This window comes from Podarcis muralis, chromosome 1 (assembly GCF_964188315.1).
Source record: "Podarcis muralis chromosome 1, rPodMur119.hap1.1, whole genome shotgun sequence".
Taxonomy (NCBI): domain Eukaryota; kingdom Metazoa; phylum Chordata; class Lepidosauria; order Squamata; family Lacertidae; genus Podarcis; species Podarcis muralis.
This window is the reverse complement of record NC_135655.1, coordinates 56,747,030-56,763,323: the sequence shown is the minus strand read 5'-3', so window position 1 is coordinate 56,763,323 and position 16,294 is coordinate 56,747,030. Positions and strand designations below refer to the sequence as shown.

Below are 16,294 nucleotides of genomic sequence, written 5' to 3'. Positions count from 1 at the left end.
TGAACTATTTATACAAGCAAAATACGTTTAAGAGCATATTTATTTCACAAATACAATTAACTTTGCTAAAAGATATTCTTAAATTACTAACATATGTTTGGATTTGATTTCCATAGGCTCTAGCAAAGAAAGCAAGAGATGGAAAATTGCTACCAGAAGAATACCAAGGAGGATCTTTTAGGTATTTCAAATGTATTTTAATTGCTAAAAATTTAGTAGTGTGGAATGAAGTTGTACTCTTGAATACTTGTGCTCCAGAATATTGTTAGTCTGTAAGTGAAGCACTAAACTTGGTTTATCTAGCTTTTTGTAATCTTAGACTGTGTTCAGATGTACCTACAAATAGCACATCTGGCGTACTGCATGAGCTTAGCTTCCATCCAGCTTAACTCCTCTCATAACATTCATATTTGTTCAGAATGCAATGCTGATTTCCATTTCACCCTCACTCCTTGCTGTGGGAAGCATGACTGTCAGCAGCTCTTCCAAGTTTCACACGGGGGACACTCCCAGGCCTACCTGGAGATGCTGAGATTTGAAACTGGGATTTCCTGAATTCAAAGCAGATATTCTGCCACTGAGCTGCATCCCTTCCCCTTAGCAGCATAGAGTATACAGATAGAGCAGTGCAATTCCACTGACTCAAAAATATTAAGTACAGTGGTGCCCCGCAAGACGAATGCCTCGCAAGACGAAAAACCCGCTAGATGAAAGGGTTTTCCGTTTTTCGATGCGCTTCGCAAGACGATTTTCCCTATGGGCTTGCTTTGCAAGACGGAAACGTCTTGTGAGTCTTGCAATTTTTTTCGCTCCCCCCCCCCTTTTCTAAGCCGCTAAGCTGCTAATAGCCTTTTAGCCGCTAAGCCTTTAATAGCCGCTAAGCCGCTAATAGCCTTTAAGCCGCTAAGCCTTTAATAGCCGCTAAGCCGCTAATAGCCTTTTAGCCGCTAAGCCTTTAATAGCCGCTAAACCGCTAATAGCGCTAAGCCGCTAATAGGGTTGCTTCGCAAGACGAAAAAACCGCTAGACGAAGAGACTTGCGGAACGGATTATTTTCGTCTTGCGAGGCACCACTGTACAATCCAATCTCTGGTCATGTGGCTGGTCATGGACAGTATTGCACTATAAATCTGTTGTTTTTCCTAGACTCTGCATAATGGTTCCCATGGATGTCTTCAAAATTCATACATAGCATGTCGGAGGAGTAATCTCTATAGAATTATTTCTTGAATGCAAACCACTAGCTTTATTATGAACAACTGGTGACTCCCAATAATGTTTAGGATGCACTAGTAATAAAGGTACCAGCTAATATACCTTGTTTAATTGGGATGTGGTTCTGTAAAACACAGCACCTTTTTTTTTCTTATGAGGGGGTTTTCAGATTAGAAAATTCATCCTTGAACGTAAACAGGTATTTCATTAAAACTGTTTAAAGGCTAATGGGGACATAGCAGAGCAAGAATATAGACCCTTGTTGGCAGGGAAAGCTTCAATCTTGAGAGATGTTTCACATAAATTTAAGAATTTTATCATATCTAAATCAGTGTCCTAGAGTTGGCCAGGAGGAATGTCCATTGTTAGCTTATTCCCATGTTGAATAGTGCAATAGAGTGAGTTTAATATTTAATTTTTAAAAAATTGTGGGGTGGGGGTTGCTGTAGCATGCTGCGTAAAGGGTTTCAGAACGCCAGGAAATTACAACTGTTGAGGCCACAGCCTTAACTGATGCATTATTGAGGCAATATTGATACACCATGGTATCCTATGCTGTGATTAATTTCACCTTGGATGCTTGACGTTACCCCAGCTTCCAATCTCTTGGCCTATCTGCACTTTGAATTCTGCAAGGCTGAGACCTGTTCTGTAACAGTCTTGCCTAGCAACAGCAGACTTCTGTACTTCCAGAAGCTAAGATTGGCCAAAATGAAGTTGTGTATATGATGCTGAGCAAAGATGATAACCTAAAAAGAGCCTTCTGTTTAGATGGGCCTTCAGGGGTAAATGCTGATTTCCTGTTGGCTTCCATTCCCCTTTCTTGTTTTCTGTTCTGAAGATCTTTGTGAGAAATCCTAGACGGTAGGAATATTGGGTTCATGGAAACCCCATTACAGCTGCTTGGTACAAAGGATACACTTTATTATAATTTCCAGGACCATCCCATGTTCTACAAAATTGTGAAAGGAAATGGCAGTGACAGCGTTTCCCGCCCCTGCCCCCCACTAGAATTGTCATGTTCAATTTATGGCAGGGAAGAGTCTTCTTATTTAGCAGGGAGAAGTTGTTGTTAAATCAGAGTTACTGAATACCTGCATAGGCAGCCAGGAAACCTTTTTCTCACTTTACCAGATGTTCCTAGCATTACTTCCACTGCTGTGTAGCAGCCAAGGTTGCTTTCTCTACTCTTGGATTCATTCTGACATTACCTCAGCTGAAGAGACAGGATAAATCACACTGTAGCCAATGTATTTTTAAGAATCTATTGCTATGTTTCTCATAACGCTAGTATGCCAAAGAAGGTAATTACATCCTAGAGTCTTAAATATTATGAATTTGCAGTAGTTAATAGTGATGAACGCGTTCAAAGTCTGGTTGGAAATTGGTTGGTTGTATTATTTTCTGCATCCATGCCTATTCCAGAATCTATTTAAGAGACTCCATGCCGTAGGACAAAGCTTTCCTCCAAAAGTCCACTATCTAAAATAGACTCCATGGCCTATTTTCAGCAAACAGTGCAACCCTACACATTTCTGCTCCAAAGTACGCCCCACTGCGTTAGCTGAATTTAAACCAGCCCCAGCACACTGCTACCGTCTCAGCCAGTGGTGACAAATGAGAGCGAGAGAGAGAGAGAGAGAGGTGCCTGGTGGCAAATGATGAGATGGGAAAAAACTTGAGGGGGTATGACTCTCTGTATATAGTTTTCAGGCTGAAGTCAACAACAAAAAACACGAAAAAACTGTCATTTAAATTTGACTCAGTGTTGATCCAGAGTAGATTCCAATGTATAGTTAGCAAAGTAACAACTTAAACATGTTGCAGGATTCCCAAAAAATAGACCAAAGGCAATTGTATTTCATCCAGCAGAGCTTTGCTGCCACTAAAGGCAAATAAGCATAATGGTCACAAATCCAATACATTCAGGATTGGTAATGTCCATAAGAAACCCAGTTGCAGCAGATTTAAACTTACAATAACTTATAATCAGTCTAAAAACTTTAACACTAAGCATAGTACAGAACACTACACCAGAAGGAAAAGAGATAGAAAGAGAAAGTGAAGCTCAGGCTCCTTCTGGCCTTACTTTTATAGTCAGCATGACCTTGACTGAAGAGATAAGACAACCAGTTTAAGACAGCTCTACTCAGCTTCTCTGAAGGTATAACCCAAACATCATGAACCTTCTTTCACACAGAGAGGCTTCCAGAACCCTCTTGAATTAAGTAGAATAGGAAAGATCTCTACACATCAGATCAATACTTTCCGCACTAAGAAATGCAGACTGACAAAAACAACCCCAACTAGTCTCCTTTTAGTTCATCACATACTAACAAAATCAAACTGATACTAATACTAAAGTTATATTAATATAGGGAAATGGTGTATTTCTTTGTGTGTGGTTTTTATTCATCCTTATTCTTTATTCTAAACCTTTGGTTTTAATTCATTAAGTTAAATTTCTAACTCCATATGTTTATGGCAGTACATATACTTTTTTCTGTGTCTAAATGAATCCTTAGTAATTTCCTAAATATGTTTTCAAAGTGCCTTCTTCATACTTATCCTTCCCCCCAAAATTTGTTTGTCTGCCTTCTTTTTCCCTTCCACCAATAGCATTTCAAATCTAGGCATGTTTGGCATCAGTAGCTTCATTGCTGTCATAAACCCTCCACAAGCCTGTATCTTAGCTGTGGGACGAACTCGAACTGAACTCGCAGTTGCGGTGGATGACGAAGGGAATGAGAAGCTTCAGCAGCATCAGTTGATGACAGTAACGCTATCAAGTGATGGCCGGGTAGTAGACGATGAACTAGCTTCACAATTTTTGGAGAGACTTAAAAGCAATTTGGAGAATCCAGTTCGCCTTGCCTTGAGCTAAAATGGTCAAGATTTGGTCCTCTGCTTGGCAATATAGGGGATTGAACTGCAAAAGGAGATGAAAGTAAACCAGGTACAAAAGATAGGAAGATAAATGCTTAGTGAGACATGGACAATTAAACAGCTTATTTATTTGAACTGACTTGAAACACTTTCAAAGATTTCCAGATCTTGGTTTTTATACGCTAAATACTGTTATTGAACATGCTGAATATATCAAACTGTTTAAGCAATTGCACAACAGGGTGGCTATATCAGATGTGGATATCTTCAATATGCCTGAATGCATAGATCTGGGTGAGAAGTAGTAAAAGAGAACAAATCCATCCTTTCTTTCATTTTTTTCAGACTGAAAAAAGTTGAAAGCATTTTCAAATACCATTTTCAGTCTAGCAGATTGTCTGTGTCAGTTATGCAGCTGCTTAATAGAGAAAGAGAGTGTTCCCGTTAAAACTAGGATTCATCCATGTGAACCTGGACTTTTTGGTGGGAATTCTTTGCATTGGTTCTCTGCTTACTGTATATGTAATGGTATGATAGTTTTGAGAAGTTAAGAGTAATAGTGAGTCAAGTCTAAAGTGTAAAATTGATGTAAATGGGGGAAATGTGTATAAATATTTATAACAATGTAATGCCCAGTACTGACGTCAGAAGAACAAATTGCATTAAAAACACAACAGATATTAAGTGCTCCTTTTCCTGTTGAGTTCTCTGTGTTGTCTACCTGTAGTTTCTTGATCAGCTTTATAATTCCAGTCACTGACTAAAATCCTGCCCACCAGTATATTTTTTTCTAGAAAAAAAGGTGTTGGAATAAGTCAAGCTGCAAGCCCACTAGTAGCCCCTCCCAGTCTGAGAACCATTGTTTCGGATCATAGGCCACATCATTCCCCTTCTCACTAGCAATCTGTTTATGGAAAATTAGCAAACTTAAGAGTCTTCTGACATAACCATGAAGACTCTATGCCTATATATGGAGAGATAATACTTTCTGTCAGCCTTTATCTTCATATTATGGATACCAGCCTTTATCTTCATATTAAATAGTATGTAACAGTGTGAATTACAGCTTCTTGCTGACCTTTAGCTCAAAATTAACTTAAACAGGATGGGTTTGTCCATATGATTAAGGCACCATTACCATGCCTCTGAGGCCTGTTCCTGAATTACAGCCCTATTGTACATGTGGCCACCGCATCAGTATAGGATATTAGACCATTCAAGCACAACATTAGATATGTTGAAGTTCAAAATAATAAGTCCTCACATCCTAAACTATTAATTGAAACTACATTCACTTGGAATCAAGAGGGCATCTTCTAAATGCAAGTGCTCAGTCCTACATTGCAAATTAGGGACTTGGAACACACACACACAGCTTAAAATAGCCACTTTTTCAAAACAAAGATATACATAATATGCTGACCAGCATTCTTGGACTGAATATCTACTTACTTGATGTTCTTGGTGATTTGAGCTGTGTGCTGTTTTCCCATCAGATATACGTTATGTGTAATTAAATTGGCCACTGCACCATCAAGTTTAACGGTTCTTATAAATGGCATGATATTGTAGGTGCAACTTGGTATAAGTTTCATTGTTATCCATGGCATTGAACAAATGGGAATTCCAGTCCAGCTTTTCTGTGTGCTTCAGACTAGTGGCAATTCCACCCCCCACCAAGAAAATGATAGAAAGGGAGTTCCTTTTCATCTGGACTTTGATCAAACTGTGCCTCTAAGCTGGCCAAACAGAAGACGATTCCTTGGAAACTGGAACTCTTCTATCTTCAATAGATGAGTTGAATTAAGAAGATCTCCAAGTTTGACTGGAGAAATTTTGAAAGAGTTCCACCAGCTCAGAATGCAAAGATGAACTATTCAGAAAAATACAGGCATTGCCTTGCTGTAGGACAAAGCTTTCTTCCAAAAGCACAACTCATAGATGAAGGTCCCTAAAACCTTTGGCCCACAAACTTTTGCAGGGCTACCTTTTCCATGCCTCCAAGCAGGAATTAATGGACTCCAGGAAGAATCTACTGGCTCCATTTGGTTTGAATTCAGAACAAATATTTCCTCACTTAAAATATTAAGGTATGAAACACTGCACGTATCTTTTTTATGAGTAAAGTTGCATCCAACTTCATATCTTAAATAAAATGAGTTCTAAACCAATGTCTGCTTCATTAGTTCTTTGCAAAAAAAATTCCAGTGGCACTACTATTGACAGAAGCCACAACAAAACTGGTGGAGGAGAAAAGCAGAGTTTGGTTTTTTTGCATGGAACACTGAAACATATTTCAACAAAGTTTGATAATAGGAGAATACTTTCAAGGAAGAATAATATGCTTACTAGGTAAAGCTCCCTAGTTAGGCTTCTGTTACCTTTTTTTTTCCAGCACACCATCTAAAATTAATTTCTAACCCTGTTAATATGACTACCCAGTTTTCCTTTGTTCCTGTTCTCCGCCTACCAAGGAACCTGTGTGTTTTGCCTAAGGATGGAGAAAGAACTGAGTAACAGCTGATGGTTTTACTTCTAGAGGTGAAGAATCTGCCATTACGTGTTCCTTTTTCCCAGAAACCTTCCTGATACCTGCATAGCACAGCCACTTTAGAAGGTCTGCTACCTCTTCCCACAGTCTACCTTAAGACTCTTACCAGAGGCAAACACAGCTGGCTTGAACACCAGACAAGATGTGTGCGGTTTTTCCTCCTCACCCTTGCTTTTTCTTTACCACCTTGCCTGATGAACATTTCCGGAGAAATCAAAGGCTTGCACACTATTGCAAGACATTTTGGTTGGCCTAATAAAAACAATATCTGAAAGTGGATTTCAGGGTGCTTGTTAGGAACTCTAAACAAATGCTTTCATGTTTGAAATTTATATTGTGCTTGGCATTGTTTTAAGAAACATAATGCACCCTTCCTAACCTAATTAGTCCCTAATTGTGTTTCCATCTTCTGTCCTTTTTATTTACACACACACATAAATTTGTTGGACATGGACTCAACTTAAGTGCATGTTTCAAGAGCAACACAGGGCTAGGAAATGGATGCTCTTTTTTCATTATCGCATAACAGGCTTGATTCTTGCATCTCTCACTCTTCAGAAGCACAATGGAGAAGGGACAGTTGGCTGTTGGGAGTAATGGATAAATGGTGTTAGTAAGTGGGCTTCTAGAGCAGGCATAGGCAAACTCAGCCCTCCAGATGTTTTGAGACTACAATTCCCATCATCCCTGACCACTGGTCCTGTTAGCTAGGGATGGTGGGAGTTGTAGTCCCAAAACATCTGGAGGGCCGAGTTTGCCTATGCCTGTCCTAGTTTCTAGTTTCCATCTTCATATTTGCTGAAGATTTGAGTCTGATGAAAAATTGTGGAGAAGTCAAAAGTTTGCTCATAACTTTGTGACATGTTGGTTGGTCCCATCAAAGATAATACTTTTTTGTTGTTTTGTGGAATCCCTCCAACACATAAAATGCACAAACAGAGCTAGCTATTTTTGTCTAATTTTCTGTGAAAGTGTACCTTGATCTGTCGACCTCCTTTCGTGTTGTTTCATTAAAGGCGAGACATATTTTTAAACAAACAAAAAAGACTTTTTAAGAAGTTTTCACTCACAATGTCATTAGAAGCTTGTAAAACTTGTATCATTGTGCTTCAGTTAGTTGTGCATGAGGGAAGGAAGGTGGAGAATAGTGTGCCCAGGAAATTAGGATAGCACACAGTACCCAGAGTGCAGCTGGACGTCATATCAAATGAGGACTCTCATGTTTGTGCACAGTGCCTGGCTTTGAATATATCTTACGAACATGCCTTACGTGAAGTTAATCCATCTAATTGTCACATTTTGAAATGTTTTAAGGTGCAAAATAAAAATGCTCTGCATTCAGTAAATTATCACAGTGGGGTGTGGATTGAGATAGAACCTTTCTTCCTGCTGTGTTAACATTATTTCTCTCACAAGTAAACACAGAAAATTTATCTCGCAAGTGAAGTCTTAAGCAGTGCAGTCCATTCTCCCACCTCATTCTGTTGATTGTGTAGACCAGCCCTGAGTTGCAATCAAATATATGCATTACTGTGTTAATCAGAGGATGTGCCGTCACAATGACTACAGTTCTTGAAGAAAGCTGATTAAGCGATGAATCTCACCAGGTAGCTTTGGACAAGTTGCTGTAATGAGATCATTGTAAGATGAATGTGAGCTGTGTAGATAAATGCAAATGTTCAGCACATAAAGATAAGTTCCGGAAATGATGTTATCCATGATTCATGGGTGGGGAGGGAGCTGCTGGGAGAAAAATATACAAAAAAATGTATTTTTGTGGTTGTTGCTTAAGTCTTTTTCTGAATTTCTGAATAGATTTCCACATTTTTGCTAATTAATACAAATTCTAGGATTGGGCATTCATCAACAAAGAAGGCACCGGTTCCAGCTAACAGGACAGTGCATTGCTACATCCTCTGTAAAGAGCAGATCACTAGTATTGAAGACAAATTCTATTTGAAATGTTCCATGTTGTTGATTGGCTTTTAACCAGCTAAATATGTATGCTACAAAACCACACTGTAGTTGCTACTTTGAAAGAATGTACAGTTGTACCTTGGTTTTCAAACAGAATGCGTTCCGGAAATCCATCCAACTTCCGAAACGTTTGGAAACCAAGGCGTGGCTTCCGATTGGCTCCTGATTGCGCAGGCGTGCCGGAAAGAATAGTGGAAGCCACATCGAACGATCAGCTTCCAAAAGAATGTTCAAAAACCAGAACACTCACTTCCGGGTTTCGATCGTTCAGGAGCCAAAACGTATGAGTACCAAGGCATTTGACAACTAAGATATGACTGTAAAAGGATAGGATCATTGGTGTAAGAAGATGTCGGTTATCACTCAGCTGTCACTCACTATTAGAAGGACATCTAAAGGTAAAGGGACCCCTGACAGTTAAGTCCAGTTGCAAACAACTCTGGGGTTGCAGTGCTCTACTTTTGCCTTGAGTTTTGCAAGAAAATGCCCTATTGGAAAACACTCATAACTTTATAAAAAAAATAAATTCAAGGTTCATTTGGCATTGTAGAAAATAACAAGACAAAAACTTAAGGCGCTGCCTTAATTGAGCACACCTGTTCCAGTTACTTGTGGTTCCTACTGTTGGAAGAAATAGAGAAGAAAGTACCTTTAATCAAAGTGAGGGGCAGGGAAAGAGAACCAAGAGATCTGTCACCTGCAGGGCACTAAGCTCTTTAGGAGTCCTGAGTTCTAAAAGCCTGTACTGCTTTAGTCACAGTCCAGATCAGGGATTGTGTCTACTATGAAACTAATGAATCTTAAGCTTCAGGGCCCCTCATCCCAGAGGGGTCCCAGAAATCACTTTAGTTCACATTGCTTAAAATTTTGGGATCTGTTTTGGACACATGTGGGATCTATGTAAACCACTTAGAAGTCTACATCCAATAAAGCAGTTTGAAAGTTTTGTTAAATAAAATAAATAATAAATGTAGGTTGTCTATAGAATCAAGTGACTAGGAGGGATCAGGTGTCCTGAACAAGCACCATCCCACTTTCCTAAAACTTTGAGCAGACCGGAGCTGATTTAGGTCTGAGTTCAACTGGAAAAAACTTTTGTCTGACAATTCTGAGTCATCTTTTCCAAGTTCTTCATTTCAAGTCTATAAAATTGACCGTGACTAATCAGATTATTTTAATTGCGACAGAAAAGGAGGGCAGTCTCATTGCTGGTGAGCTAAATATATTAGTAACCACACCTGGGTGGGTGGGGCTAGGGTAAAAAGCTCTCATGAAAGGAGACTGCGGAGACATGGTTAATAAGGCAGATATAACTACCTATTGTGTGTTAGGCTTGAAGCGTCTTGCGGGTGGAGCTGAACAAATTTGCCCCTCCAGTCACACTCTTCAATGTAACACTGACATGAAGGCTCTCGTTAAAGAGTGCCAGAAGAACAGAGACACCATCAAGAGTCAAGAGACCGTAGCAGGTTTTTGGAAAGAAAAGTCAGTTGAAATATCAAGTCACCGCACGTATTTGATCCTCGGCATGCTCTTTCAATAAACTTTTATTGAAAGACCGTTACGTCCATTTTGCTTTTCCTTGTCCCTCTTACTTGGCTTATGGCTCTCAAACACATACTACTTTTATCATTTAATCTTTGATGGTTCTGATTTGTCACCCGCTTTTTCCTGTCCCAACTACTTTCCTTCTGGCAATATTGGTAATATTTTTCAAGTTGCAGTACAATGTTTTGCCAATCTGCATAAATGGGGTGCAGGTCTCTAAAGGCCTCGCAGTTGTTCCAGTGGCGTAGCGTGGGTTGTCAGCACCCGGGGCAAGGCAAGTAATTTGCGCCCCCTAACCCGTGGATTTGCGCCCCCTAACCCGTGGATTTGCGCCCCCTAACCTGTGGATTTGCCCTAACCCAGATGTTGCGCCCGGTGCGGCCGGCCCCCCCTGCACCCCCCACGCTACGCCACTGAGTTGTTCTCAAACCTGTGTATATATTTGGTTGAATGATCTAGCATTCCTTTACCCAAAGACTCAAGGATACTAACAATGCATTAATGGAAGGAGATAGAATAATAGAAGGAAATTCGTTCTTGTAAACCACTTAGAGGTTTTACAACAATCAAGCAGCATAGAAATAAAAAATGAGCATGGTCTTGTGACACACTTGTGCATATCTGTACTTTTGCTTTTCCCCAGGAAGCCTTTGGACAACCCTCTAGTCCCAATACCTACTGTAGGCATAATTGTAATAATTGTGTATCTTTCCCATCTTCAGCCTAGCTTCCATAGCCCTCCCCTTCCTTTATTGTTTCTCCGTGTCCACTTTTAGATTGCAAGCCCAATGGTACAGGTAATTGAACCCCTGGAAAATGTTGTGTGCATTTGGTGCTATAGAAATGAACAACTATAATAGTACGTATGATACATAATTACTGAACTCGTCACATTTTTTACAGCTGTGTTTTTGAATCATCCCATCCTTCCTTGTATCAAAAAAGCACAGTCAAGCCATATTGCATGATTTTGCATGTGTTTCCCATTTGGTCTCCACTATCATGCTGTTTATTTTCATCTGCAGCTGCTCAACCTTTGTTATCTTGCACGTAAATCATCTTTAATTAGATTGCAGCGTGTATCTGGGGTGTATCAGCAAACTTAACAATATAAATAGAATTATCACTGGCACCTTCTTGTCTAAAGGCTAGGTTCCTGTCTGGTGGAGAAGGGGGGGATTATTTTAGCTGTACAGTATCATTTACTGAGTGTCACTAGGCTGGTTTAGCTTCATCCTTCAGTGTGCGTCTAATTTGTATTAAATTAATTTTTCAGTCCTAAAGTAAAATAAGTAGCTTATTTTTGTTGCGCTCCCGTGGCATATCTTTGTAATTCATTAGCAAATGCAGGAACACAGAATGGTTGCTCCTCTCTGTAACCAAATATATTACTAGGGCACACAGGTGTAAACACTTTTTAAAGGCTATGAATCCTTTGCACACTTACTTGAGAATAAGCTCAACTGAACTCAGTGGTACTTCTGAATCAACATAGGGTTGTGCTGTGGGTTCAGTCGCAAGGGGAACTTGGAAAGCAGCCTTAAATCAAATTAGACCATTAGTCCACCTAGTTCACTGCTGTCTACCTAGTTCACAGCCATACCTGAAGACACCATGAATTGAAACCTTTGCCTACAAAGCAATTCTCTTTACCCCTGAGCTATTGGGGGAAATCTAAACATGTGCTTAACTCTCCCAGAAAGATCTATGTTATGAATGAGTGGACCAAGCCTTTACTATTCTAAGTTTCCAGAATTAATCTGTTAATCAGGTTTAACATGTTAATCTGTTGCAGCAAAAAACAACGAAACGTCTTATGGCACCTTAAAGATCAACACATTTATTTATTCTTTTAAATAAATTTGCATGCCATTTCCCCATATAAATATGCTCAAAGCAGCTCACAATGGAACAAAATTGCAAATCAATACAGCATTACAAATACCAAATCAAAACGCAACAGTGCAACAAATAATTCGACATGATTATATGAACACAATAACATTTTAAAGCCGCCATAAAAAACCACTTGTTACAACATAGCAATTAAAGACCTATGATAAACATTCCAGTGCAACTGCATGTTGTCACCAATAATATCACCAACAGCCAGTGCATGGCAGTACTGTATGAAATGGTGCAAAAACTAACATGTAAGTGTACTAAGTACATTATGGCATAAGCTTTCTTGACCTTCAGCCTACTTCATGCTTCTGATGCCATGGACTTGAGTCCATGAAAGCTTATGCCATAATAATTTTGTTAGTCAATAAGGTGCTGTGATGTTTGTTTGTTTGTTTACTTTCATGTTGTTGTTTTTAAGGAAAAGATGAGTTTGCTTCTTTGCCATTTTCTCTGCTTGGTCTTTTTCTAGTACATTTTCACCACACTGTTTTGGGGTATTTGGTTACTCTTCCCTGCTCAGTTTGTGAGTCAGCCTAAACAGTCTGACATGTGTTCAGATTTTCCACTCCACCATGCTTCCTGTTTCAGCAACACATTTAGCCCAATAGCAGACATAACAGGGGAAGATAAGGAGGAGGGTGGCATCCATTCTGTGTATCTTATACACACGGACACACTGTCAGAAGTCTGAAGCTTTGCCCACAAGGAAGCATTACAGAAATAAATGCTTCAGGCAAGTGCGAATGTTCGCTGCAGTTGACATACAAAGGCAATAGTTGTGGAGATGACTATACACTCTGCACATCTCCCAACTGCAAAATTCAAACCGGTTAAGGCTCCTGACACAAGCAGAAAAACACAAGACAGCTTTGCAAACCGAGAGCGGAACACCAGAAGTAAGCAATAAGCGTAGCTAAATTGCATTGCGCTTGTGGCAATGAAGCTTCTGACAGGGGTTATTAGCTTGAGCAGGTGACAACATTCCAGCTGTCCAGGCACTTAAAGCTGTTGGAATATTCAGAGGAGGAACAGGCTTTAAAGAAACCTCAAAGTGCTTCAGGCCAGGACGGCCTGTACACTCTTGATGTGCGTGGGAAGACAGAAGTTCTAGGGAATCTGGCCAAGAGACAAGTTGGCAGAAGTGGGTCACATGAAATGGTCTGAACGTTCAGAGAGCTGAGGAAACCATGGTGAGAGTAGAGGGAAAGCGTTACCCAGGGTCCTAGGAACAGGAGGGGTTCTTCGTTGTTGGCAAGAAGGAAGTCAGCAGGGAAAGGGGTGCTCTTTTCAACCATTTTAGTGTTTTGCAGTGTTTGTTTCAGATTTTATGTTTGATGCACCCTGCCCTGGGGGTCACTTGCATGATGAAAGGAAGGCTGGAAGGCTGCAGAATGCAGACCAGGGAGCCAAACAAAGCAGGTTACCAGGTCTTATGGTCTAGACCAGGGATGTCCAACAGGTCGATCGGGATCGACTGGTTGATCCCCGGGAGATTGTTGTCAATCGTGGGTTCATTTTCCTTTGCTTTTGCCTAAGAGCACCCAGCCCCAGCCCCTCTTCCTTCTCCTGATCTCTGTAACGGAAGACGGAGTTTTTGCTGTGAGGCAAAATTCTTCCACAGTGCTGTTTTGGTGAGCGACTAATCCCCTTCCCCCTTAAAACTTGCCCCCCCCCATGGAAGTTTTCTTCCAGACCCCCCCAAATGAGCATAAAATGGGGTAGTACTCACCTCTAAGGGGACGCAGGTGGCGCTGTGGGTTAAACTACTGAGCCTAGGACTTGCTGATCAGAAGGTCTGTGGTTGAGCTCCCGTTGCTCGGTCCCTGCTCCTGCCAACCTAGCAGTTTGAAAGCACGTCAAAGTGCAAGTAGATAAATAGGTACCACTCTGGCGGGAAGGTAAACGGCGTTTCCGTGCACTGCTCTGGTTTACCAGAAGCGGCTTAGTCATGCTGGCCGCATGACCCGGAAGCTCCCTCGGCCAATAAAGCGAGATGAGCGCCGCAACCCCAGAGTCGGTCACGACTGGACCTAATGGTCAGGGGTCCCTTTACCTTTACTCACCTCTAAAAAAAGGTAAAAAAATTTCACCTGAACCCCATAAAAATCGGGGCATTTCCCCTCCCTTAAAAAATCTCAACAACTTTGACCTGAAAGTAGATCACAGTCTCTCGGGAGTTGGCTACCCCTGGTCTAGACCAACCATACTCAATCTGGTGCCCCCCTACTATCTCAGCTATAGCTCCCCTTATCCCTGAACATTCTACATGCTGGCTAAGGCTGATGGGAGGTGTAGTCAAAACATCTAGAGTCACCAGATTGGAAAAGGCTGGTATAGATCCTAAAAAATCTATTTCTTTGAGAGCTATAAGACAAATTCTATTGTTGCTGTCCTGTTGTGGCTAAACCTGTGACAAGGGCCCCAAAGCAGAAGTACAGAGGAGTAGAAACTGAATTCCACAAGCTTTATTTCAGCTGATTGAAAAAGCCCTTGATTTCAGGCTTCTTAAATTTGCAGAAGGTTGTTGTTGTTTAGTCGTTTAGTCATGTCCGACTCTTCGTGACCCCATGGACCAGAGCACGCCAGGTACTCCTGTCTTCTTGCAGAAGGTAGAAGGCCACAAAAGTTCAATGTACAATAATAGTATGGAATTACTATAGTGTATATTGCAATAACATTTATCTTTTAGATCGTATTTTTATTCCAGGTATGGTTTCCCCCCATTTTATCCTTGCAACAACCCTGTGGAGAAGGTTACTATGACAAATACTGACTTGTTCATCCGACAGGTATTAACTTGGTTTTGATCTGACAGTCCTCTTCAGTGGAAAGCTCTTGCAGGAATGATGAGTAGCATGACACAACACGAGAGGAGGGAATGCTACATATGTAAGTGAGAGAAGGAAGGGGAATGTGGGAGATCAGAGGATAATGTGTCCTGTAATGGATACACACACCCAAACCAAAATCCTTTTCTGAATTATTATTTTTTAAAAAGTTATGTGTTATTTGCACTACTTAATAGTGTCAAGAGAAACGAAGGTCCAGCTGCTCCACAGAATTGTAAGAGAGACTTGCAAAAACTCTTCAGACACAAACAACTATGTAAAGAAATGTTGCGTTACCATTTTGTAGGGGAGGAGATGATAGCAAGTTTTGCAAGCTGTGAAAGTTTTGTGAAGCTGATTCGTATTGTTTAATTCTGTAGGGGCGACTGAGTATTTGACACTTGAAAGTTCAGGATTTTATATATATTGTTGTACCTTGGTTCTCAAACACCTTAGTACTCGAACAACTTGGAACTCAAACACTGCAAACCTGGAAGTAAATGTTCTGGTTTGTGAACATTTTTCAGAAGCCGAACATGCTCCATTTTGGGTGTTATGCTTCCGATTTGAGTACCACACTTCCTTTTTGAGTGTTACGCTGTCTGTCTGTTTTTGCTATTTATTTTGTGTTTTTGTTTTTGTGGCTCTTTTTTGTGTGTGACTGTGTGGAACTCAGTTCAGCTACTGATTGATTGTGTGTCCGCAGTACATTGTTTATTGCTTTCATTTTATGGATCAATGGTCTCGTTAGATAGTATAATTCATGTTAAATTGCTGTTTTAGGGGTTGTTTTTAAAAGTCTGGAACGGATTAATCCATTTTGCATTACTTTCTATGGGAAAGCGTGCCTTGGTTTTGGAACACTTTGGTTTTGGAACAGACTTCCGGAACGGATTAAGTTTGAGAACCAAGGTACCACTGTATATATACACACACAATTGATCGGCTTTGGTGGGGAGGTGAGAGTTAAAGAGGGATGCCAATCCCCTTCTTCATTATAACTTCTTGTCACATCACCCCTGGCATTGCCCCTGGTAGGACTACCAGCAGAGCACAGTGCATGACTAGGTCCTGCTTCTGCAGTCCACATCGGTTTTTTTTTGGCTTCCATCTCTTAAAAGCAGTTTCCTGCGTGCAGGTAGTGAAGCAGGTCTCCTCCTCCCACCCCTACTAATAATCCTCTCACACAGCAGGCAGAGAACTTCCTGAACTGTAAAATATATATATAGATAGCCATAATGCTTACTAAAGCTAGGCATGATCCAGCCAAAGTTAAGCATGTCTAAGCCCCTTTTGTTTTCTCAGTCAGTACTTTGGTTAGCCTGATTTAAGCCATCCATATGTATTGTATGAGAGCTCTTGTATGCAAGAGTGTTTTAGGATT

At 40.6% G+C, this 16,294-nt stretch overlaps 1 protein-coding gene across 2 annotated transcripts in view; it reads left to right on the top strand.

Annotated features, from left to right (window-relative positions):
• Window positions 1-4,785, top strand: part of PDHX (pyruvate dehydrogenase complex component X) — a 45,875-nt gene extending 41,090 nt beyond the window's left edge. For both annotated transcript variants that reach the window (XM_028728166.2, XM_077929212.1), the window contains exons 10-11: window positions 117-181; window positions 3,835-4,785. In XM_028728166.2, the coding sequence (XP_028583999.2) occupies window positions 117-181; window positions 3,835-4,099 (330 nt within the window). In that variant the 3' untranslated portion in view covers window positions 4,100-4,785. The remainder of the gene's footprint in view (window positions 1-116; window positions 182-3,834) is intronic.
• The last annotated feature ends 11,509 nt before the right edge of the window (window positions 4,786-16,294 follow it).